The sequence below is a fragment of the Argiope bruennichi genome, chromosome 3, assembly GCF_947563725.1.
Source record: "Argiope bruennichi chromosome 3, qqArgBrue1.1, whole genome shotgun sequence".
Taxonomy (NCBI): Eukaryota; Metazoa; Arthropoda; class Arachnida; order Araneae; family Araneidae; genus Argiope; species Argiope bruennichi.
Window position 1 is genome coordinate 142,321,554 of NC_079153.1, and position 26,250 is coordinate 142,347,803.

The window sequence follows — 26,250 nt, forward strand, 5'->3', positions numbered from 1 at the left end:
TAAATTAGATTTCGATTTTTAACGAATTTTTAAAGAAATATTTTCACTATACTTTTCAATAATATATTTCACACAAAATAAAAATAAAATTTAATCTGCACAAGCACGTCAATCAGAAAAAATTAGCTTTTATCAATGTGTTGCCATCACATTAACAGAAGCTCAAATTAAAAAATAAATCAACTATTGCACGCACACACACACAGGATAATTGCTCTAATCAGCACCAATCAGCTAATTTGGGGCATGTAGGTTTAAATAAACCAAATAATTATATATATATATTTAAACTTGAGTCAATAAATACTGCAATGAATTGTGAATTAAAAATTTTCGCAATACAAATTTAATACAAATTATTTTAATTTTAGAGTATCAGCGATATTTTTCTGAAGCCATCACATCAATCTCCATCCTTGATTGGATTACAAGGTGTCTTGGTTGTATCCATTGTTAAACCATCTGTTTTTATTTTAAAAGCAATTTTAGCTAATCTTATCTCTAGTCGAGGAACGGAGGTAAGTTTTATTTCCTTCTTTGTAAAACAAGATAGTTAGAAATTGATGTCATATTTTTTCTGAATTTGAAAAGTTTGAAACCGAATGAAATAAATAATCACTATCAAATGTAAAGCCAAATTAATTTTTTTAGTCAACATTTTATAATATTCAGTTAGAAAGAACATATTTGTATTTATATTTTCCTTTTTGTTTTTATTTTAAATTCTTTATGTAAAACTTCTGTAAACTGCAATTACTTAAAAAAATTACAAAATTTTTAATTATTTTTTTAGATTATTTGTTTGAAAAACGTGTGTGGTGCACTTGAAAGAAGATAAGTCTCGATATAAATATTTGCTCTAAACATTTCAAATCATGCATAAGACTTAATATGATGATTTTTCTTCTGCTAATGGTTTGTTTGTTTTCAAAACAAAACTAACAATAATTTCTTGGTGAGAAATAATTTGCTTCTGTTGCAAAAGTGCTTTTTTCTCTAAAAAAGGAGTTTACAATGTGGAGTTCACAGCATATCTAACAATTTACAGAACATTAATATTTTTACACATGATATATATATGCAATAATATGCATCTTGTCCTCATATTTTCATAACTATATTCTGTTAAGTTCACTCAATTTTTGAATTCATGCAATTTTCCTTTCACTGATTTAATCTATTTTGATATTGATCTGAACATTTTCTGTCTTGTATGAGTCTATCTGCTTAATTTCTAATTGATATCCTTAGAGTAATTTCATCAAAACTTTAATTTGCATACTATTCTTACTTTTGTATACTGCATTAGAATATTATACTTTTGTATACTGCATTAGAAACTCATCATTTTGCAAGAACAAGTTATTTAGTGCCAAAAAAAAAAAAAAAAAAAAAAGATGCTAGTAATACCTTACTGGAGGAAGTCATTAGTGTTGTAATGAAAATAAACTCGCCTCTGCCAACAGCAAAAGAAAAATTAACTTTTGTTCTTGCCACCACATACTTTTGCATTTTATATATTTTTTAATTTCAAAGAGTAGGCTTTAGATTCTCTGTGTGGGTTTACAAAGTTTTCAGTATTTATCACTAGAAAGAGTAAATAGTTTTTCAGTGTATATTCAGTTCCTATTTTTTAGCAAGCTTTAAATGTTTCTGTTGTAAAATCCCAGTTTTTCATAATGTGATATGCTTCTACCTTCATATTTAATTAGGGGGGGGGGGTTCTTAACTTTTTATCGTTATTAAAGTGAATTTTTGAAAGTAAATTTATAAATCTGAAAAGATATTGCAATGTTGTTTATTTCATTTTAAGGTGTTTCTTTGTTATTTTAGTCTGCATTTCATATTAAATACTTGTAATACATATAATTAGCTATGATTTTGTTATTAGTTTAAGGATCTCACTGCTGTTCCAATTCTGCTGAATGTCTACTCCCTTATGCTTCTGATTCCTCCTTCTTCTTATTCATATCAATTAGCACAAGCAGTAAGAAATTATTTATATATTTATTCTTTTATTTAAATTGATAGATTTCATATTTTGCATAGATAAAATTTTATAATGGATTTTTCAGTCATTTTTAGATGTGCATGTGTACTTAAATTTTGTGCATTTCTGTTTTCCTTATAAATCATTTGATATCAGTTTAACCATGCCATGACATTCATGATTTTAGATTTTGTTAATATATGGCATGCTTTTTTTTTTTTTTTTTTTTTGTAGGTATATGTAAGCAGTGTTTTATCAGTGTTCAATGTTTTATCAGACAAACAGAAATGTTATTTCTTCATTTTATAAAAATTAACTATTTTTTATTTATTAATTAAATGGAAAATTTTTGAATATACTTTAATATATAAACAATCCTGAAAAAATATGTTAAACCAACAAGTGTTTATATATGGCCGGGAAAAAAAAATTATTTTGGAATTAAGTTTTATGCTAAATGGACTATTATCAAAATAGAAAAAGGATAATAATAATAAATCATTTATTTTTATAAGGTATATTCTGAAAATGAAATGAAAAAATGAAATGAGTGACATTTTTTCAGTCCTACATTATTTTTTTAACTTGAAAATTACAATTTACTTGATTTTTCGCAAACAATAAAAGTCATAAAATATAACAGAAAAAGATTAGATTTAAAAGTTTAGTTAGTTGTAACTTTTTAAAGCAATAGGACATTTTATTTAAATTGATATTTTTAAATAGGATAATTGATTTCCTTGTTTTCTCAATTAAGCCTACTGAATAGAAAAGAATATTCAATTTAAAAATTAATTCTAAACTCTAGTCTGCTCACTAGTTAATGATTGCTGCAAGAAAACTTATTATAAGTAATCAAGACATTTAAGCTGTAATAAAATCAAATTATGGGGTCTGAATTTTGAGCAAAAACACACAACAATAACAAAAAAAAAAAAAAAAAAATCTTGCTTGTCATGTGTAAAAAGTGAGCCTCCTCAGCAGGCAGAACTTGACATCCACTTGTCAATCAGTCACAGGCTATTGCTAGAGTAACATACATGTATGTTGTTTTGTTTAATGGTATTTTTTTCCATACTAAACTATCTGGATTTTGTAGTATTATAACAGTTGTTAATAGTTAATTGTGTGTAGTTTTGTTTTGCTCATAAAATTAATAATTTGCAAAATTCTATTGTAATAGAAATATGAAGTGAAATATAGTGTGTGGAAAGTTATTCTCCATGATTCTGATTTGTTAAACTGTATAAGCAAAAACTATTTAAAAATTATATGCAACTGATTTTAACTCTTTTAAAATTGAGATTAAAATTGATTTAAAACTATTTATGCTCACCAACAAAGTGTATTTTTGAAAAAGTATGAATTTTTTCAAAATATTTATGGCACTTCTGGTAAACATAAAACTTTAATTAAACAAAAACTTTGCGCTGTAACTATAGATCAGAATAGGACAATTTTATCAAAATGAAATTGGAGCAAAAACTTAGCATATCTTGCAAAACAAGCAATTAAAATCAAACAAAATAATTAGAATGATGTCGAAATTAGCTGAAATGTCCAAAATGATAAAATACATGATGTGAGACTTAACTGTAATGAATTATGCAAAAGAAATGTAATTGATCTAAAATTTTCATATGAAATTGAAAATTCCACAATGTAATTGCATGTACTTAGTAAACATTGCAATTCATCTAATAATAAAGAAAAACTACAAAGGATTGCATGAAAAAATAAAGAGAAAAATTCAAATTATTCTTGAGATTAATTTGCTAGCAGAAAAAAAAAATCAATAGAATAATGATAAAGGACTTTGTAGATCTAGAGAAGCTCTAATTAAAATTGAGTTAAGTATTACATTAGGAAACAAATATTCAAATATGATAGTTTCAACTTCTTTTATATGATCTAGAAAGTAAAAGAGATTTTTAATGTGTCTAATTATTCTGTTTACAAGACTAAAAAAAATGTTCAGACATATATCTGCATGTGTGTGTGTGTGTTAAAGTAGAATCAGCTTTTGAATGTAGGTTGGAAAAGATTGATTAATCTTTTTTGCCAATTCTGAACACTGAATTGATTAATAATATAGAATTATGCGAAGAATGAAATATATGAAGCATGTGGGGAAAAAAGCATTTGAGAGGAAATATTTGCATTTATCTGATTTTGTTGAGCTTATTTAACTGGAAAATACATTTTAATTGGAATTGTGTATTCATTCTAAATGTGTGTATGCATAATGCATAACAAACATGCTCTGCTTATATGCTGGATGTGCCAGACAATGTAATAATAAATACAACTTTATGAATCTACATGAGTTTTGCAACTATGCATGGGAGGGATGTTACTGAATAGGGAGTATTCTCAAATATTTAGGTAGTAAAGAAAATCTAGATAGATAAATTATAAAAACAAATAAAAATTCAAAATTAGTATTATAAATTATTAACTTCCTTCCAACCTATTTATAAACACTATTGATCCTACCACTTGATATTAGAATATAACTTTTGAGATGCTCACATTTTGCCTGGAATTTGATCATTCCTCAACTTTTTACCAGTAAACGATTTGGAAATGATTGAGGCTAGAAGAATCAATAATCAATTTTTTAAAAAAATCTTCAAATTGCGACTTAAAAAGAAGCAGAAAATTTACATTTGTGAAAACAGAAGATTCATACCATGTTTATATTATATTCCATATCAACTTATTTTATGTTTTGTGAAGAGAGGGCTAAATAAATTTAAAAAAAAGACATATCTATGAAAATTTTACATCTTTATGAAATATTATCATTTTTCTGACCCTCCCAAGAAGAAAGTTGCAAGTACTATACCCAGCATTCATATTATTGATATCTTGGAACCCCAAAAACAATGATTGGAAGAAGTTACCAATTCTCTCAGGGGCATAATACCTGCTCCGATCATGCCTTGAAAGCATTTTGAAAAATTAAAGAATGAATTTAGATTTTTAGTATATTTAATAGTGAATTACGTAGCAATATTTTTTTCCTTAAAAAAATGTATGTGCTTAGCTTTGTTGTAATTTTTGCTTTATTAATTTATTTTAAAATCTTGCTTCTTGAAGCTGAGTTTGTTGTCTTGACTGCAATGTACAACTTTACTAGTTGTTACTGTTTGTAGATATTAAGTAAAATGATTGAAATATACAAACAAACAAACAGACAAAATTGTATTTGTCAAAACGAATTCATTCTACAAACACTTGAATTTTAAATCTTTTTTTTAAATTTTTTTTTTTATAATATTTAGGTTAGAACAAGTAAATGGAAGAAGAAAAAAATACTTCAATTATCCTGTCCTCTTTGGAAAAAATTCCATTCTGCATAGAGCATAGTATTTTATTTTTAAGAATATATAGCATTTCAGGTTTTTTTTAAAAAAAATCAAATATATTGTCCCTCCTTCCCAAGATTCCATACAAATTGATGTATTTTCAATATTGGCTGATAATTGATTAATTAGTAATTTGTCTTTCCATCCATATACCCCCCCCTTTTTTATCTGATTAGTAGAAATTGTAAAATTCCTAAAATTTCATGAGGTAATAAAACCTATCTTTTTTTTGGGGGGGGGGGACTCTGATTTTTTATTTATTTTTATAAAAAAAATTTTTTAATGAAGTGAAGTTTACTTTTATCTGTGAAAAGAATAAAGAAAAGAATAAACCCATTAACTTCCATAAGAATTTGTGATCTGAAATGTGCTACTATTTTTTTTTATATTGATTTGATGGTGAATTATTCTTATGACAGTGCAGTGTTTTAATATTTAATCATTAGTTAATTATATAATCGGGAGACATATGCAAATGAATAAGGTTGAATTGCTGAAAGGAAATAAGAAAACCATAGAAAGAAATTAATGTTATAAGAATGATGAATATTATAAGAAAGAAAGTTCCAAAGCATGCCTTAAAAAAATCTGATTTAAATGTATTTAAAATCCCAAATTAAATGAAGTATTTCTATCACTGTTTTCCATTTATGTTTTGTAATTTTTTAAATCATATTTATTTAAGTAATGTAAGAAAAACTGTTTATTCTTTTTATTTTAATAATATTTTATGTAAATTTGGAGTTTTAAAAAGTTAAAATATCTTCTTTTTAAAACATTTTAAGTTATGTTTCAAATTAAAATACTTATGTTTTGAAGGTTCAAGCTGAAATAATTGAAGCTCTTTTAACTTTCACTCAACCATTTTTGGGATCAGCAGAATCTGAAGAAGGTGAGTATTGTTTATCTTGATGTGCATCTGGTAGAAAAATATCCATTTAAAGAATCCCGTATACAGCTAACTTTTCAATGGAAGAATTCATTTAAGCATATTCTTACTATTGAAATGAATGATTTTCAAATATGAGCAAACTATAAAGCTTATATTCTTCAGCATTCACTTCATGCGATCTTTTTTTTTTTTTGGAGTATGGGGAATATAATACATACATATGGGACTTCAAATTGTTGGATACAATGGAACCTGGTTTAAAGAGCATAATTTACTATCTTACTCATAATGCAAAAACACTTGTTAAGTAATAAAACTTTTTCATTTGGAATCCATATAAAATAATGCAAAGCATTCTATTTTATATATATATATATATATATATATATATATATATATATATATATATATATATATATATATATATATATATATATATATATATATATATATAGTACAACAAGATTTATTATTTATAACGACTATGTTTTTATAAAAAAAGTTACCTGAAGACATATTGTCTGTGTTTCAAATTTTGGGGAAGATAAGACATAACATTATCTTTATATGAATTTAGAGCATTCATAGTTATTGTTTTTTAAGATAATAATTCTCAGTATACAATGTAATAATTTCCCTTATTTCTTTCGAATAAGAAAGATACTGAAATAGTTTGTTGCTTTGCAAACACTGATATTTTCTCCTCTCATAACCAAGTCTCCTTTGAAGCTGCACTTTGTGTCACAAAAATTGTGACACAGAATGCAGCTTCATAAGGTCTTTGATAATTGTAACTATATACTTCTACCAGCTCATTAATGTCATTCCTTACCCCATAATCTTAGTCAAAGACACAAATCCTGATCTTGCAAATAAATTTTAAATGTTATAGTCTGTATGCATAACTTGATATCAATGAATTTATGGCTGAGAACAATGGAATTTGTATGTAAAGCAGCATTCATAATCATCAGTTATATTTTTGAACCTTCTTTCTTTTTCTTAACTCAATTTTTTTCCTTATAAGTATGAAATTGGCCCATCTGTTAGTTAATAGTTACATAACTTTCATATATTTTAAATAATATTTATTTAAATAATTTTATATTGGCAAAAAGCTACTAAAATCTTTAAATTGTAATAAGTATGATACCAGAAATTCTAAAATCTGCATCATTCTGACTTTTTTTTTTATTTTTGTTTCAAACAATTTTCTGGTATGAAATGCTTTAAAGGCAAGTATGACATACTCAAAAATCCTCATTATAGGACTTTTCAAAAACAAATAAATGAAACTTCTTGTTTTTATGCTTTTCCTTTACATCTACTGTCTTGACTCATTTTAAGAAATAAGGTTTATTTTTTTATCCAAGAAAATATTTTTAATTTGCTCTATAGTTTTAAATAGGAATTAATATTGCCACAAATAGAATTATAATATTCAAACTAAGCAGATTTATTATCAAAATACAAAGCAAGCTCTTAGCTATGGATTGAATCATTATAAATTAAATATTTAAGCGTGCATCTCTATTTATACACATCACAGAAGCTTCTGAAAGTTTGAATAAAGATTGAAAGGTATTGTTACCAGTGAAGTTGCATATTATTCTGGTTATTATTTGAAATAATTTAAAGCTAAGTAAAATAAAACTAACAATATAATTTGGATAATTAATAATAAAATAATAAAATTTAAATCTGTAACTTCAATGTTGTTAGGCATCATTAAGATTATTTAACTTTAAATGCAACAATATTGTATATTTAATATCAGTTGAGAATATCTATGATTAATAATTAGATTAAATCATTGGTTTATAATCCATTATACATTTTATATTTATTTAATGACTTTTTATCTTTTTTTTTTCATAAAATTAATTGCACTTTTTTTTTTTTTCTTTTCTTCTTTTTGTCCAGCTTTAAACAAAAGTTTGTGGACCGAAATGGTACAAGAAATATTAAAATTCACGAAATTATCTCCAAGTAATTTTGTAACTGGTCTGACAGTTTTTTCTGAATTATTACCTTTGCCATTACCATTGCAAACAAGAGAAGTAAGGATTTCTTATATATTTTTGTCTCTTTTCATTATAGTGAAAATGCTGAAAATATTTCATTATATTTTAGTAGCAATAAATTATTTAAAATGAAGATAAAATTATTTATTATTTTTTTATGTATACATATGTGTGTCTTTAAATGCTAGAAGAGTTCATTTTGCATTGTTATTTAATGAAAGTATGTGTAGAAATAAACCACATGGAATTTTTACATGAAAAGATAAATAAATGGCATACATATTTCCATCAACACACCAGAGCTAATTTGAACCTAAATCACTGATATGAATTCATAATTTGTTTCATGTAAATCGGGCATCATTGATTAAATTTTAACTTATAATGGCTGCAAAATGGCTTTAAAAAAACCTGTATTTCTTTCTCTCCCCCCCCCCCTTTTCTGCTGTATATGGGCCTGACCTGGAGGATATCCAATTGGATACTCAAATATGATTGTGAAAGCATTTTATTGTAATTCAAATCTGTGAAATCTTATTTCTACTCCATGGAGAAACTTCAAAATAAGGGTTTTCCAAAATAAATTCTTTAGCAACATTCAATTTTCTTTTCTTAAAAATATTAAATTAACCCGTTATTTAAAACTTCTCTGGAATTTTTTTTTTCAATAACAAAACCTGAATTGTAGTAAAAATTGAAGCAAACCAGCTTTGTTATTTAAAATATTAAATTTTAATTTTAATTTGCTGACAGAAGTTATCATTTTAATCATAGTTTTGTGTAGAAACATACTGTTACGCCATAATTTAAGTAAAAAATGTAAGTAAATTTGGCCTTGTCTTATTGATAAAACTGTTTAAACTAGACTAAATGCTTCAAGTATAGTTTTATTTTAATCTGATAGAATTTAAATATACTTTTGTCAAGATGTTTGCCTGTTCAAAATCAAATTAAAGATTGAATTTTCTTCATATATTGTATATTGGTTTATTACTACTTTTGAATGTAATTGTTTTGTTACAAACTAGATAAAAATAAATTTGTAATTTTTATTTTTCATTTGTTATTAAATTTATATCCAGGAAATTTCCAGATGTAAAATGATATTAGTAAGTGATTTAATATTACTCAAATTATGTAATAATAGATGCTGGAAATCATCATGTGATTTGTATTTGTTCGTAGCCTCTTACAGAAGATGAAGTAGTTAAAATGATAAATTATCGAAAACTTTGGAGCGCTCATTTGCATTCTTTAAGTGGAACTATTCAAGAAGTAATTGTAAGTTTAGCAGGTAAGTTGCTCTTTCAGCTTCTTCAAAATAATAATGATTTCAATATAACCTATAACTTAATCGCCTTATGAGTAGTATTTTTTATACTTAATATTAAAAACAAAATTTTCTATGGTGTTGTGGCAAAAACATTTAAAAGTACCTGTAATACTTATGTGGCTCAGTTTAAAAAAGAAAAAAAAATGAACAATTGTATTGGATTGTTAACATTTTTTTAAAGCTATATAATGTTTGGATATCGATTATATTACTAAATATGTAAAATCATATTTCTAGAATTGATTGGGTCTTACTCAAAATAATGCAGACCCTCGGGGGGGGGGGCACGTCGAAATGAGGATAAGATGCTTCCGGCATGGTGGTTGGATCTCGCCACCCTGGAGGGTACACTAATAGGTGGGGGATCTAACTCCCCCCATCGATGACGGAGCGTACTTCCTTCGGGGAGGGTTGTACCGTGGCCGGTGACGGCCCTTAGGACTCAACCACAGTTCCCGCCAATTGCTGTTGCGGCGGTCCGGTCATTCAGCTTTATGGTTTAAATCCGTGTGCCTTAGGGTGGGTCGGAGAGTTAGAAGGTTGACTTACTCAAAATAATGCAGCACTATCATTGTTAGAACCATATCTCTTCTTCTTGCTTCTTTACTTCTTGCAAAATTGCTTCTTTGAAAACTAATATTTTCTATTTGAATATTTAGAATTATTGTATTAAAGGATTTTTAATTCTAATAAATTTTTAAATAATGAAAAAAAGTACAATGATTTACTTAGTATGTTAAAAATATTCTAAGCATAAAGTATCAAATTTAAATTATGGAAAGCTAAATTCTTTCTATTTAATTAAAATGTAAAATTAATATTTGCTATTTTGTTTTCAAAATGTTTATTTTTTTATTTATTATTATTTTTTTTAAATTCTGAATTGTTGAAGTCACAAAGAGCAAGTCCTTGCTTTTATTTTAGTTAAACTGGAATTAATCATTTTTATAAATTCTGTCATTTTTCAAAGATAAACAGTTGAAACTGTCTAGATAACCAAGAAGATGGTTTAATATTTTTTTTTGTTTGTTTTCTGCTTATGAAGCTTGCATATTTGCAATAATATGGGTAATCTGTTTTTTCTAATTTTTTTAAAGCAAATTCTTTTTGGTTGATTTTTTTTATTTGGTACTTAAAGCTACATTAGTGAACTTTTCTTTTTGAGTAATTCGTTTGTAGTTTTATTATCATAATTATTAAATGTTATATAATTGCATAACTCTAAAACTTCTGCATTTCAGCAACTAGTTGCCATCCCTTGCAACAACTTCTTCGCCGTGTGTGTGTACAGTTAGCAGATCTTGCAGCACCCACTGCATTATTTATTGTCAGGTTAGTTTATGCAATTTTCTTATGAAGTTTGTGCTAATTACACTTTTCTCTTCACAAAATGTATATATGGGTATTCACGAAATGATACTTAAAATGTTTACATTTTAAAAATTTATTACTGCTTAATTTATTTTATTATGTCTAATTTCATTTATTTAATTTATTGATTAAAAATTAATTATTCGTACAATTTTATTATGTTCTAAATTAGAATGATAAAATAAAATGTTTATTTTTTTATGGAATTTTCATATAATCATTTTATGCAAATTTCTTTTATAATTTTTATTTTTTGAACTGCAATAAACTGTTATTTAACTATGGTTCAAGCAAAAATGAAAATGGTATGGAGTGAAATTTGATTTCCATTTATATGAATCAGTAACAGCAAATTTGTAAAAAATTATAGTTTAGTCCATTATAAAAAATGTTTTAAACAGATGTTAAAGTGATAATTTTTTAAAATGTTTTTTTAGTATAAAATGAATATGGGCCTTATTTTAGCTGTTGAGTTCACAATGTTTCAAAGTGGAATTCAAAAATAAGGTTATTGAATATTACTGCAAGTTCTATAAAATTCTTCTGTTTGTGTAAGTGTGAAGCATCAGTTTTTGAGTGATTGAGTATTGAAATAAGATATGACTAACAATAATATGAATTAGCCATAAGTAGAGGATATGAGAAGGTTGGTTAAATTATTATTTGTATTTGATTTTCGAATGAAATTGAAGCTATTTCTAAAATATTTTAACTATATAAATTTAACTAATAATTAATAAAATTATTAGTTCAAAAAGTTATTAAATCAGTAATCATTTTTCTCTTAATTATATTATCGTTTTGTTTTATTTATTTTGAGTCTCTGCATTTATAATTTTTTTTGGTTGTAACTATTTATATTTTTATTAAATTTTGTAAATTTCAAAATGCTTATTAAGAAGCTATTTCACTTTTTTTATTATTTTTAGGGCTGTTTTGGATGCTCTGTTGGATACATTAATCTTGCCTCCTCCAGATCAGAAAGAAAACTTGGATCCTATTATAGTTAGTACTAGTGATAGAACTCCATTGCTTAAAACACCCACTTCAACAACTGCAAGAATCCTGACTTTGGTTGCTTATCTTGTTTCTCATGCATCTTTCAAAGTACCATTGATGCATGTGTTGAAAGGAAGGTAAGTTATTTAGACTGATTAATGTTGTTTAGTAATGGATGCTCATGGATATTCAAATTATTTGATTTGCTTACCTTCCTATTTTTTTTACACACCTTTATTGCTTCATATTTGCAAAAGATTAAATTTGTTCACTTGATGATAATATATTTTGGTATTTTCGAAACCTAATTATCTGTTTATCAATTAATGTAATAAAACTTTGTTTCCTTATTGATGGTTCCAAACGGTGATGAATTTGTGAAAAAAAAAAATACACTTAATTGTCCATTATAATTATAAATTAAAGATTGTTAAACAGAAAATTTATTAAATAAAATAATAATTTTTTTTAGTACAGTAAGAAAGTTTTTTTCTTTCAATGTTTTAGTTTTAATATTCTTGAGTCTTATATAATCAAACTATTTTGCGAATTGCTGTACTATTTGCAATTAATCTTAGTTTTTTTTTTCTGTTTTTAGTGTCAAGGCAGATGAAAAATATATAGATGTTCTTCCTTTAATGCTGGAGTTATTTAACACACCTTCTGAAAAATCATATGTTATCCAATCTCATGAATGCATAGTGGTAAATATGGCTTTTATATAGTAAAATTCATAAATGAAATTTTCTTGTACAGTAAGATACAAAAAGAAATAGTTATTAATTTTAATCTTAAATTTTTAAGATTTGTTTTGTATCATCAAAATTGTGAGCATGCTAAGCATATGCTCTTATTTTGAAGGGGGGGGGGAGACAGTAACATTTTAAGATACCTTGTTAATTTTCAAATTGATTTGGATTTTTTAAAAATTTAAATGTGTTGTGCTGATGAACATGAAACTTCATTTATTTTATATAAGCACCTGGAAAAAATAAGAAAAATTGAAATTGCAGGAAAATTTTGAAAAATTTGAATATCTGTGTACATTTTTTACACTATTTATTCTAGCACATTATTGCATAATGTGAAAACAATGGATTTCTAATTGCAGTTGTTTTTTCTAAAAAATCAAGGCATTGAAACAATCATTAAAGAAGTGTCAAGGCAGATGAAAAAGTGTTCATGTAAACCTGGGATTTTGAGACCAAAGTGGATAATTTTGTGGAGATGTGTGTGGTTTTGTAGAGAAGTATTGCTCCAAGACAGGGTTACCATAGTCCTTAAATTTCATTTCTCTGTTCTGAAGGTTTTGTAAAAGTATTTGATTTGTCATTGAACTCTTTTAAAGTCCATAAAAAAAAAATTGAAGAAATGAGTATTCGTTATTTTTTAGGAGTAAAGATAAAAGTCAATTTTTCTCTTTACTTTAAACCAGCAGAAGTTGTCTGCACAAAATTTTCTCGCATTTTCCTTAATAAAAGTAATATCCTTCATTCATCCCACATAAAAACTGTGGACTAGGTAAGGTCATAAACATCATAAATTCTTTCTCTCTCTCTCTTTTTTATTTCAAAGACCTGCACCTCAGCATTTTGTGGTTCATAGTATGTTGAAAGAAATCGAATATCCATTTTGGAATCTTATTTAACTTCCAACTGATTGCTACTAGGCTGAAGATCAGGAAAAATATGCCATTATCATTAATACGAACTCATAAAAAACATTAAATTAAAATGCTTTTCTTTCTGAATATCAATGCCATTTCTGGTTTTTCTATAAGTATTTAGATATATTATGAAATTTTAACTGTAAAATTACAAATTAAAGTATAAAAAAGAGTTATCTATACTTATAATAAAGCTCAATGTGTGTGTGTGTTGGCGCTCTACAGGCCAGGTCATTTGACATACAGCTATCAAATTTGGTACATGTATACCTTAGAGGTCGGGAATGTGCACCTGGGGTCCCTTTTTTTGAATTTTTAATTAGAATTTTAATTATTAATTAAAAGCTAACTTTCTCGACAAAAAATATTCATTTTCCCTACCGCCAAATGATTAAGAGTTCAGTTTTTTTTCCCAACAGTAATGAGGCTAGGCTTAAGATTTTTCGGCTGATTATTTCAAACGATTCTGTTTATTTTCGTAATGTTTGATGCATTTAAAATTAAACATTGTTAATTAATCGATCTTTCAGATTCATTCTGAAGTACTTTTGAATTATAATAAAACAGAATAAAGGAAATAAAAATTTCTAATCTGCATAGCGTTACCCCAACTGGCTTAGAAAAACTCACACATTTGCATTACCGCAACTAGCATTGTAAATTCACGCACGCGCATTGTGTTCTGATTGTTGACATGGCAACCAATATCAACGGACGATTAAAGTGTATTTATGTTAGTTATATATTTTTTGTATATGCTTATAGCTTTAAGACCATTGTCTTTTAAGTAGTTTTTTTAAACCTGTTTTCAATCGATTATTTTAAACGATTCGTTTTATTTATTTTTTTTAGTGTTTGATGCATTTAAAATGAAACATTGTTAATGAATCAATCTGGTCATGATGAATCTGAGAAAATTTTGGTGACAAATTTTTGAAATATTACATAAATTAAGAAAGATATTCTTTAGTGCCCATAAAGTTTAAACGCTTAGTAACTGTTTTCAATAATCATATTACAAAAAAAAAAAAAAAAAAAAAAATACTTTGTTTCAGTAAAAAATATTATATTAATTGCGGATTAATCCTTTCCACTTTAATTTAAAATAAATTCTATGGGAGCCAACAGAAAATTAGAGAGATACATATTACGTTATGACTGAAGGCGTTTATAATATTATGAGTGAATTATATGCCTATCAAAATTTGAAGTTTTAAAGTATTTTGATGAAGAAGCTATTAAAGAAGGAATTGCATAAAATATTTAATTATTTAAATTTTAATGAACATTAAGATTGGCGAACCGGCTGGTTGTCAAAGGCGGCTAGTGTTAAATAAAAATAAATAAATAAAAAAGTTATGTAAGAGTATTATATATTGATAAACTATCTCTTAAAATATTTATCTTAAAAATAAAATGAACTAATTCCACACAAAAGATCATAATTTAATGGAAGACATTTTTTAAAAGCTATTCAAGATACCACATTTTTCAAAATAAAACACATGAATAAAAAAATAAACTGTGTAAGAGTGTAAAAAAAAAAAAAAATGCAACATGTGCTCCATTTGTATAAATCAAAATAAATAGGAATAATAATTCCTTAAACATATATTTTCACAGACATTGCTCTTTTATTGACATAAAACAGATTTCACTGTTTTGCTCTGTATTTGAATATATCTCTTACGTTAAACTCACAAACAAACTGAAATAAATCTAAATAATAAATATCTGTCAATAAATATAACCCTTCTCAAAGTGAATTCTGAAATGATGTCTCTGAGTCGAAGTGGAAGATATTGCCATGGTTCGTTTTGAATTTATAAGAATATTGAATCAGAATCAAAAGTTCTATAACATCACAAGCTCAATCATCATAGAACAATCTTTTAGTTTCAATGTGCATGAAAATTTAGGTAGTTTTCAATCAATGGGTGAACTGTCATATTATCAATAATCGAATTTTAATAATTTAATGATTTTAGTTAGTTTATAACAGATATTAAGTGAAGATGATGTTTATAAATTTGTTCATTATCAAAATTATTTATGTTTATTCATTCTTTCTAGTCAATCTTACAATCGCTTTGTGATCCAGACATAAGTTTTATCACTTTTGATAGTGGAGCACTTGTTAATGATGTGGTAAGAGGTTTTATGTTTTTTTTAAAAATTAATAATTTGATTTCTTTTTACTTTACAGTTTTCTTATTTTAATTTTCCTCTCAAATATAAGTAATTTAAAATATTTTATATCTTATTTATATATCATTCTTTTTGATCAAAATAAATATTATATAAAGGTTGATTTTGCCTCAAAGAAATTTTTCAATTTGTTTACAGAAAGAAACTTAATTTTTTTAAAACTTTATTTTTACTTCACTGACGGGAAACTTCTTACATTTGTAAACAAAAAACATTTTACACTTGTAAGTATGAAATACTTACTACTATCTAGATTTATTAAATTAATGATGCAGTTGAAAAAAAAAGGCCTTCTGTATGCTAATTTTATGCTAATATTGTCTTAGTATATACATTTATGTACAATGTAAAAGAAGCTAAAAAATTTCCAAAGAAATGTTGTGAGATGAATAATTTAAATTAATTAGAGCAAAAACTCTAACTCATCTATACAAGAGAGAAAAGTAAACAGTTTCTAAAAATGATTGATGCTGATTCTGACCCAGAGATCAATGAAATGCTTATTGATTTTATATTTTTCAGAAATATCAAAATTTTTACTCAAATAAATGTTTGAATTTCTTATTTAATTTTTTTGTTGTAATTTAAATCATTAATATATCAAATATTTCCTAAAAAAGGCTAATAAAATTTCATTAAAAACCTTTGAAATGATTCTTAAAAATTTTGAGAATTTTTTTAAAGCTTCATCTAAAAGGCATCATAATAAAATATGTCTATTTTCAATGTTCATTATGTAGTAATATCTATTAATGCTAAAAGCAGAAAAGTATGTGTTTCTCTGATCTATGTACATGCAGGCCAAATTATTATAAATAATTTACTAAACTTGATACAAAATGTTTTGGAGAATGGGAATAGACACCCCAAACTTGATACCTTTTTAGTTTTCGACATTTAAGTTAGTTTTAATGAATCAAAAATGAAAATAAATTTTATTTATTTTGGTAATTATTAACATGAAAACATTATCTCACACAACGGTTGTTACCAACTACATCATCTTAAAATTAAAAAAAAAAATGTTCTTACTGGTTTAAAATTTAATCCTTCAATTTTTCAGTGCTATGTTCTGTTGTGCAATATTTCCCCAATATTAACAAGTTTTTGAAAATATTTCTAAGTATGATTGTATGATTTGCAATAGTATTGTCATTTGTTGAAATTTAAATCAGGTATATTTCCCTGTTTCATAAACCCTTTAAATAGTTTTTTCTATTGAAAAATTTATTGTATAACATATAACTTTTTTAAATTAAGAATTTTATTTTAATCTTAATTAATGAAAAGATAATAGGAGATTTAATAACATGCAAATATTAGATTTTCTCTTTTTCTCTGAATGATCTCAAACATAAAATAATTTTATTCTAAAATTGGATTTTTCATGTCATAATTAGTATATCTAAATTATTTACTTCTATAATGATAGATACTAAATACTTCTATAACTATAGATATTTTTAATTATGTATTTCTTAAACAAATGACAATTCTCTTTATTTTGGACTTAAAAAATCCGTAGCAATTCATTTACATTATTGATTTAATCATTTAAAACATTAAAAAACACCTTGTAAATTTTGTAACGCCAGTAAAACAACAAAAATAAATACCTTGATAATATCACTTAAACACCTTGTAAATTCAATGGTTCAATTTTACTATCATGATCTGTTTTTTTAGGTGTTTGGATATAAATGTATTAATTTAATTGCAGAAATTTTAAATAAATAGCTATTTGTCATAAGTTGAAATTGAGAAAATATTTTTAAATGTAAAGTACAAAAGATAACTCTGGTTTTAATTTTTAAAATACTTATATTTAGAATTGTTGAATGCAGAAATCCAATTCAAGATTATTTTTTAAAAAATGGTTAGCATAAAGTTCAGCAATCGATGATATAAAATTTATTAAGCTGATGATTATTTACTGATTTCAAATTCTTTTTTATTTTAATATTGAGTTGAAGACTTAACGAGGATAAGTTTCAAAAGAACCTTAGAGATGCTTCATTTTTAAAGTAAATTAACTAAAAATATTAAGAAACTTGTATTTCTTCGAATTAAATTTAAGAATACCACAATCAATAAAAATATTTTTTTTAAAATGTGAAATTAAAAAATGTTACTTTTAATTTAAATGAAAGCAATTAACCCGTTAACGCCCAACTTAATTTAAAATTGAAATTTTGTTAAAAACTTTTAAAATTATGTTCTAAATACTTAAATTAAATATAATATGCAATTAAACTCCACACCATTAATTTAGGATCCGAGATAATTACTGTCCTATAAATAGGACGCTGGGCGAATATGGAAGTGTTTGAACTCTTAGTACTTCTCCTTTGTTTTTAGTTACTTGATTATTTTTCTGTTCCCAAACAATTGAACTTTAATATTTAATGCAAAATAAAATGAAACACAAATAAATTTGACATTTTTTATTAAGTTTAAACATATTCACACTATTTATGGTAATTTGGAAAACATTTGGTACATAGAGTTACATTACATTTCATTCAAAATGTAAGAGGTTTTCCCGAACAATTTTGAATTTGACATCGTTTTTTTTTTTTTTTTTTTTCTCTTTTACCAATTATATGGCCAACTCCATTACGTCTAACAATGTCTATTTACTTCACTCGAGATGAAATTGTATAACTTGGTCTACCGATTTGTTTTGGTCCTGTGTTGCCTTTTTTTTAAATAGGCTAGTGCAATATGTATCCTTATTTCTTTGATACTCTTTTTTTCTGCATTTACCATGTTGTACATGACGCAGGTATTTACAACAGCCATGTCTACAATTCGGGTAAAAATTGGCCAATACCATTTTTTTCCACGGATCTTTATGGTATGCTTCTCTAAAACACAATCATGAGAATCAACACTACCCATGTTTTTGTTATAATTATTTACGAGACATGGCTGTTCCGATTTTATTTTTTTCAGCTTTTCCTTTTACATGCCTTGAAACAGATGTTAGTGGCTCAATTATGTCAAAATTTGTCACAAGTGTAACGCATTTGTTATCATTCCATTTTACCGTAGTAATTTTATTTTTCACATCAAAGTAGAATTCATGTGAACCACGGCTAGTCTTTTTGAAAGTAGAATCAATTTCAAGGGGACAATGCTGTATTCTATCACTTCTTATTGTTCCTATTGCTCGAAATCCTCTCTTTCTTAGGTCAACTAACAAATTTTAGAAATTAAAAAAAATTATCAAAATAAACTATATGACTCTTGGGATCAGTAACTGGCTGAATAATTTTTTTTACAACTCAAGTTCCCAATGACTCTTTTGAAAGAACCACGCTGGAAGCAGCACCGACAACTTCCTTGCCGCAATACAAATCAAAATTATAGCAGTAATCATTGTTCCCACATAATGCCCACATCTTATACCCGAGTTTCAGTGTCATCAAAACCTTTTTCATCTGTTAATTCATCTACTTCAAGTGGTAAAGCAATCATTTCGGACTCTAATTACTCCGAAAATAGATATTCTACAGCTTCCTCGGCAGTTTAAAAAAAAAATCCGTGACATCTTGAGCACCTATGAAATAAACTACATATCAGAAAATTTAACGAATCCGCCCAGCGTCCTATTTTTAGGACAGTAGTTTAAATTTGTAATTAAAACTATTAAAAGTAAAAATAATTTTAAAACATTATAAGATATCTGATAATAGAATGTCTGAAATATAAATTCTGAAAAAATATTTAAATTTTTCTTTAAAACCTTTTCGTATGATTACAATGAAATTCAGCAAGAAAAAGTCATGAAAATGGCGAAGTTTACGTGTCTGCAGCTGGCTGAAAAATGCTTCCATCCGGTCCAAATCGTTTTAAGTAAGTAGGGTGGAACCCTTACTCTTCAGGGGGCAGAAAAAGAATAGACGAAACGTAGAATAGCTTTGTTTATAATGGTGAAAATGAACTGTCCTATAAATATGACGCTGGGCGGAAACGGGTTAATTAATACACTACATTAAAAAAATAAGAATAAGAATTTGTCTTTTAGTTTTTTAAGAAATGAAAAAAATTAGAGTTCTTATGAAATTTATATCTGTTTTGGAGTTTAAAGAAATTATGTACTGTAAGTAAATTAATTTATAAAATAGAATTTAATTTGAATTTACAATGAAATAAATTCATTCCAGCATCTAAAAATAACGAAAATATCTGATTAGCATTTTTTTTTTATCCTATCTGCATCTCTATCAAAAATTTTTGTGAATATACTTTTCTGAAGACTTGGTACTTTTATAATTAAGGGAATTTATTTCTTCTTCCCTTTCAGTTTAATTTATAGCAATTCTAAACGCTGAATTGGATATTTACTAAAACAAAATAATAATTTTTCTTGTGGTTCATTAAGAATGTTTCATAAATAGAAATGTGAGCTTCTGAGATTATTTAATCTACTTTTCTCAAATGACTACTTGCATTATGGAGATATATTTGCCTTAAATTATTAATACAAAACATATTTTGTTTTCAAACATTTATGACATTTTTTCTATTTTAGAAGTTATGATTATGTACAGACCTTAAATAACTGTATAATTAAAATGAGAGGAAAGGTATTTTTTATTTTTAAGAAGTTTTAGTTTAAATATTAGAAATAAGAATTAAAAAAAATATTTATTCAATTCATTTAATTTATTTCACAATTTTGCAGTGATAAGTACTATATATGTAAAGTATATCTGTATTAAATTTCATGAAATGTGATATGTTGAAGTAAATTTTGCTTATAAATTTAAAAGTTAAAATTGTGTTTATTTGGCTGAGAACAGATTATTGCAAAAGTAGTTGTGGTTTTAATTTAGTATTAGTATTATTTTTTTAAATGATCCTTTTAACTTTGTTTTTTTAATTCAGCTGTCTAGTAGTTTACCTTGCAAGGAGCATATGGTTGTCATTTGTGGAGCTCTTATTCAACATATTGGTTGCCATAAGCACAGTTATTCATCTGTGCTTCCTTCATTGAGATCATTAGTCATGCTGACAGAGCATGATTATGGATACTTTCATGTGAAACAGTGAGTAATTTGATTCACTATAGATTGATTTTTAGATTAGAGAAATTCTGTTTTTTATTGTGATGGTTATACTTAAAAAAACTAAAAGCAACTGCATTTTTCTAAACTTTTTTAGTGTATTTTTTTCTTTCTTTCTTTTTTGTCTTAAGAGTTTCAGGAATGCTGGGATGCATTGATAATGAAAAGCTGAATACCTTCTGATTGTAGTAAGACTCATTAAAATGTATATTTTAGATCCCCTTCTAAATGACTTTTAAAAAATAAGGCTATATTTTCCCTTCTTTGTTATTAATAAATACCTTATTACTTTGTATGTTCTATTATCTTCATAATCTGTATTTCTGTGCTGTTTGTAACCTAAATGAGAAATTTTTTGTGGAAAGTGGTTTAAATTAAAGGAGCTAATTGATTAATTTTATTAATAAATTTTTCTTTTATCATAAAGAAATAATATGTAATATTTGTTATATTAATTTTATGATATGTTATCCCCAACAGAGGTTTAGTTCAACATCCTGGTGCAATCTATTCATTATTTACTCGATTTAGTTCTTCATTCAGTAAAGACTCTAGTGACTGTTTATCAACTTTATCTACAACATTAGAATTTTTGAGGCTCATGGTAAATGGCTATGAAGATGGAGCACAAACAGGGCGCACATTGCTTCTGTCTACTACTGAGCTTGCAGATCTTTTAAGAGAAGATCCTTCTGCAAAAGATAAGGATGAGAAGACTTCAGAACCTTTTCAGCCTGTGGTAGAATTAGAAAAACTACTAACAGTAAGTTTAATAATACATTTCATTTTTAAATGGGCTTGGATTTTATTTTAATGAATTTCTTTTGTTTATTCTTTAAAATGAAGAATGCTTTGTTACTTGTAATGAAATTCATTTTGGCATTTGAAGACATTTTATAATGTATGTGCCTAAACAACATTCATGCAACTTCAAATCAGGATGTTTTCTAATAGGTCAAATCAATTACTCAAAAGATTTATTTATAAAAGTTTCCCAACCTTTAATTAAATTATTTTATTTTAAATGTTACATTTTTAATTTTTTATACTAGATTTTATAGTAACTTCTTGTAGAACAAATTCGAGTCAAGTTTCCAAAGGCTTCTGTCTAAAGCTTTCTTTCTCTACCTTCAGAATTATCTTTGTACTTGGATAATTATTTATTTATTTTTTTGCTAGATTTTAGTTTGCAATGTAAATAATTTTAGGAAATTAAACCCTACAGAAAGAAACCAAGTTAAAGGGGCAAGAGGAAAGAATATTATTTTGTAATTATACCTGCTGTGCCTGTTTTTAAATCATGAAATTAAGTTTAATATTTATATTGTAGTTTTTAAATTCTGAAAAAGACCTCATTCAATTTTTTTTATCTGATCTTTTAAAATTATTATGAAGAAACACAAAAGTTTTTGTTATCTAATCCTATCTAATTTTTCTGAAAAAAGTTACAAAATTGAGCCATGTTAAACAAAATTTTTGTAACTTAAATTCTATTATGTTGTATAATAACAATTAATTCAGCCTGTTTAATATATTTTTTTAAATTATAGTTAGTAATAGTTCAATTCGTGATTTTATGTCTTTAATAGATGGATAATAGATAATCCTGGCAGTAATTCATCATTTTATTGATATACCATAATTGCATTTTCTTTTGTTGAATTTACCTGTGCTTGATTGGGTATGAAAAGTTCTTTTAATTTTACCAAAAATTTGGAGTAAAGTTTTAAATAAGTTTTAAGAAATACTTTAGATTTTTTTTCAAAGTAAAAGTTAAAAAAATTAATGTAAGTAAGCAAGCTTCAATTATTTCTTTTTGTGGAAATCTGAGGTATATGAAAACTTTTGTAATTTGGAATAATTTTTATAAAATAGTTTTTTTTTTAATTTTTATATAAATAATAATGAAATTCTCTATTTATCTTTGTAACTCCAATCTTAGTTTGTGATTTGTATTTATTATAGGAATTTGGTAATGATGAAGAAGCAGTTGAGAGTCTTCTAGAGAGTATATCTAGTTTACTTACATTGTTAAATAGTGCATCTGACAAAGAAACTAAGAATGATAAAGGTTTTTTTTAAATTTATTTATTTATAAGTCATGTTTCAAATTACCTCTAACTGTGATACAGTGTTTTAAGTTTGTAAAGCTTTCTTTTTCTCTTTGTATTAAATTTCATATGCTGCTTTCTTCTGATGAGTATATATTGCATGCGATGGCTTGTAATTTATTTTGCTTTTCTCTTATTCTAGAAATGGTAGAACCTGTTTTACCACAACCAGAAAGCCAATCAGCTCAATTTGCATCCCGTGCAGTCTATATTGTCGGAGATGTAGAAGAAGGCCGACTGAGCCCAGCTTACTGGCTAGCTCTTCCAGGGGCTGATGATGCGGATCAAGAACAAGAACAGGTGATTTTGATTATACAACCATTAACATGAACTTAGTCTTGATGTGTCATTATCCATAAGTATAGAAATGATATACTTTTTCTGCCTTATAAAGTTATTCTAAAATAAAATTTTATTTACATTTTTCATTATATTAGTTGAAGTTTAAAACCATGAAGAAACATGTTGATGCTGTGAAGCTTGCTTTTTAGAAAATATTCATTTTGGCATTTCATTTATTTATTTTGAAGTTTTTTTATTTAATGTTCTTTTACTTTATTAGGTGGCTGTTGATTTAGTCGCTTTGGCTGAAAAAACTATTGCTGGTGAATTCAGTTTGAGATCTTCTCTTGAAAGTTTATGCTTAAGCACTGAAACTGATGGTGATATTAAATCAAAGAAAAAAGGAATTAGGTAAACACTTTAATATAGTTATAAAAAATTTTAAGTATTATTATTGATGTAACTAATTCTTATGTTATTATTTCCCTCCAACTCTAGTACGATTGGAGCCAAAAGAAAATATTCTCCTTTAATTAATCCATCCCTTATTGATGTGAATAATAAGCGACCATTTAGTAAGTAATTTACAAATATCTTTAGTGAATCAGAAATGCTTAATAAATTATTATACTATGATTGTTGAAGGAAAAACAATTTTTATTACTTTTTTAAATGTGCAATACTTATGTAATAGTTGTAGAGCCATGTAGTATAAATTCTGTATGAGAAGTAATAATTCCTACCAATTTATCTGTAGTACGGCTATTTATTGACTTTTTAATGTTATTATCATTAATTGCTTTCATAATAAGAATGAAATAAAATAATGTGGCTAATGTTTAAAGCTGCACTATTTTATTTCATTCTATTTATTATCTCACATAAGTTTTAAAAGTGGTAAGTTTATTTTTGCATTATTAAAATTCTACTTAAAACTGCTTTTTAAAAAGTTTGAGATATGCAGATTGCAATTCTGATGTTAATCTATATTTGATTAATTACATCTCTGTTGTCTTATCTATTATACTGTTGTAATTTGGTTATTTTATTTACCTACTTTCAGTTGCTCCAATGCGAGGTCGTGGCTTTTCTAGAGCTACATCCCATTCATCAAGAGCAAATGATCCTTTTAGATCTCGTCCACCCAATACTAGCCGACCTCCTTCAATGCATGTTGATGATTTTGTCGCTCTTGAAAGCCACCACTCTGGTAACAACTCCCAAGTCCAGACAAAACGCCCTCAAAAGGTAATTTTGATATTAACAAAATGTTCAGTAATGATCAACTTTCTCAGAATTTTCAAGGGAAAAAATTGTCTTACAGTTTTTTCTGAGAGCAAAATAAATATGAGACTAACTTTTCTAAATTAATCACTTATAGGAATTTACAGCTACTTAAGAAGCTTAATGTTAATTTATCGATCATGTGGATAAAAAATTAATTTAACTTTAATTTAAACAGTTGTTACTGGCTAACTTAATTTTCTAATTCAATATTAAATTGTGTAATTCAGTTTTTATGAACGATCTGAAAATTTGCTCTTTGGTACATGTTTCATTGATATTAATTTCAAGTGAAATTTTAGTACGAACAAATAATCTATGAATTTAAAATAATGAACACCAAACAACTTGTTATCCAATCCCAACCACTAATATGATTTTGCTAGTTCCCTCCTCTTCCCCTTAATATGAAAGCTTATCTCTAAATAGCCATTGATGATTGTCTATTCACTATAGCTCTCTTTTAAAAAAAAGAAAGAAAAACCTACTTTATTGTACATTTTCTATGGTTAAAATCCATTACAGATTCTCCAGCTGCAATCCCAGCACTAGTTTTGAAAATTTTTACTTCATGTAAAGATTGTAGCTCCCAGATGTGTCTTCACTGGCTGTCTATGACTTTCCTCTCTATTTTGTGAGATATTGGAAAATAAAACTTTCACGAAGCAATCAATCTCTGCAGATAGACTGAGGTTATCAATTTTGCCATTTAGCAAGCACAGTGAACTTGCCAAAATGTACTGTCAAAATTATGCAATCATAATTAAAATAATTTTGTTGTGTTAAAATATAGTTCCTCAAAATTGGTATGAATAAATTAGTCTTTGATATTTGTCACCTTCGAAACCATTTAACATTGCTTATATATGTGATGCAGATGTTGAAGTTGGGAGCACTATTGAAATAGTATTTTGCAGTATCTGTTAAAACAGAATCAGAAGAGTACATGACTCTTGATAATATATCTAGATGTCATTAGCTATCATATAAAGCAAAAATTAGTAGCAATACAGTGCCCTGTGGATGGGAAAACTATTCTTTGGTTTTACCAATCATTTTAAATATATGGGTGGTGAGCAGACAGCTGATCAATGAAAGCAGCTAGAGTCATTGCAGAACAATTTTAACTAGTATTTGCTGTAAGCTAAAAGTGAATTTACATTTGGAGAAAATTTTATTTTGTGAATTGCTTAACAATTTTTATCCGAAAAAAAGATGATTTTATATTGTTTATTCCAAATAGTACTGCTTTTCTTTTCATTCATGTATTTCACCTTATATTATATTTTAAACTGCCTCTTGTGCTCAATCTAAGCAAACTATTTCAAATTCATTTATGATTGAGCATAGACAACTGCAAAAATAAATAAAAAAAAAAGAAGTCGTTGACTTGACAGGATTTAAAAATAACTTAACAAGAATTTTTTGAATTTTTAGGAAGGTTCACGGGGTCGAGGCAGAGGCTTTGAACGCAATCAAGCATTCACTTCCACTCGAGGAACTGGGGGCAGATTCTTCAGTCCACCTGGACCTTATGGTAGAAGAGAATCAAACAGAGGTAAGCTCATATCATATGAATATCTGTCTATTACAAAAGATGTAGTTTAATAAAAAAAATGTTTTGCATTTCGTGAATTTATTTTTTAA

General features: G+C 26.2%; 1 protein-coding gene across 1 annotated transcript in view; it reads left to right on the top strand.

The window, feature by feature from the left end:
* Positions 1-26,250, top strand: part of LOC129963783 (protein virilizer homolog) — a 111,062-nt gene that overhangs the window by 73,889 nt on the left and 10,923 nt on the right. Inside the window, exons 22-38 of the mRNA XM_056078337.1 lie at positions 372-518; positions 1,892-1,987; positions 6,181-6,253; positions 8,177-8,313; positions 9,463-9,571; positions 10,852-10,942; positions 11,911-12,117; positions 12,579-12,684; positions 15,720-15,794; positions 20,748-20,908; positions 21,407-21,689; positions 22,892-22,997; positions 23,180-23,337; positions 23,600-23,730; positions 23,818-23,894; positions 24,383-24,567; positions 26,041-26,161. Coding sequence (XP_055934312.1) covers positions 372-518; positions 1,892-1,987; positions 6,181-6,253; positions 8,177-8,313; positions 9,463-9,571; positions 10,852-10,942; positions 11,911-12,117; positions 12,579-12,684; positions 15,720-15,794; positions 20,748-20,908; positions 21,407-21,689; positions 22,892-22,997; positions 23,180-23,337; positions 23,600-23,730; positions 23,818-23,894; positions 24,383-24,567; positions 26,041-26,161 — 2,263 coding nt within the window. The remainder of the gene's footprint in view (positions 1-371; positions 519-1,891; positions 1,988-6,180; positions 6,254-8,176; positions 8,314-9,462; positions 9,572-10,851; positions 10,943-11,910; positions 12,118-12,578; positions 12,685-15,719; positions 15,795-20,747; positions 20,909-21,406; positions 21,690-22,891; positions 22,998-23,179; positions 23,338-23,599; positions 23,731-23,817; positions 23,895-24,382; positions 24,568-26,040; positions 26,162-26,250) is intronic.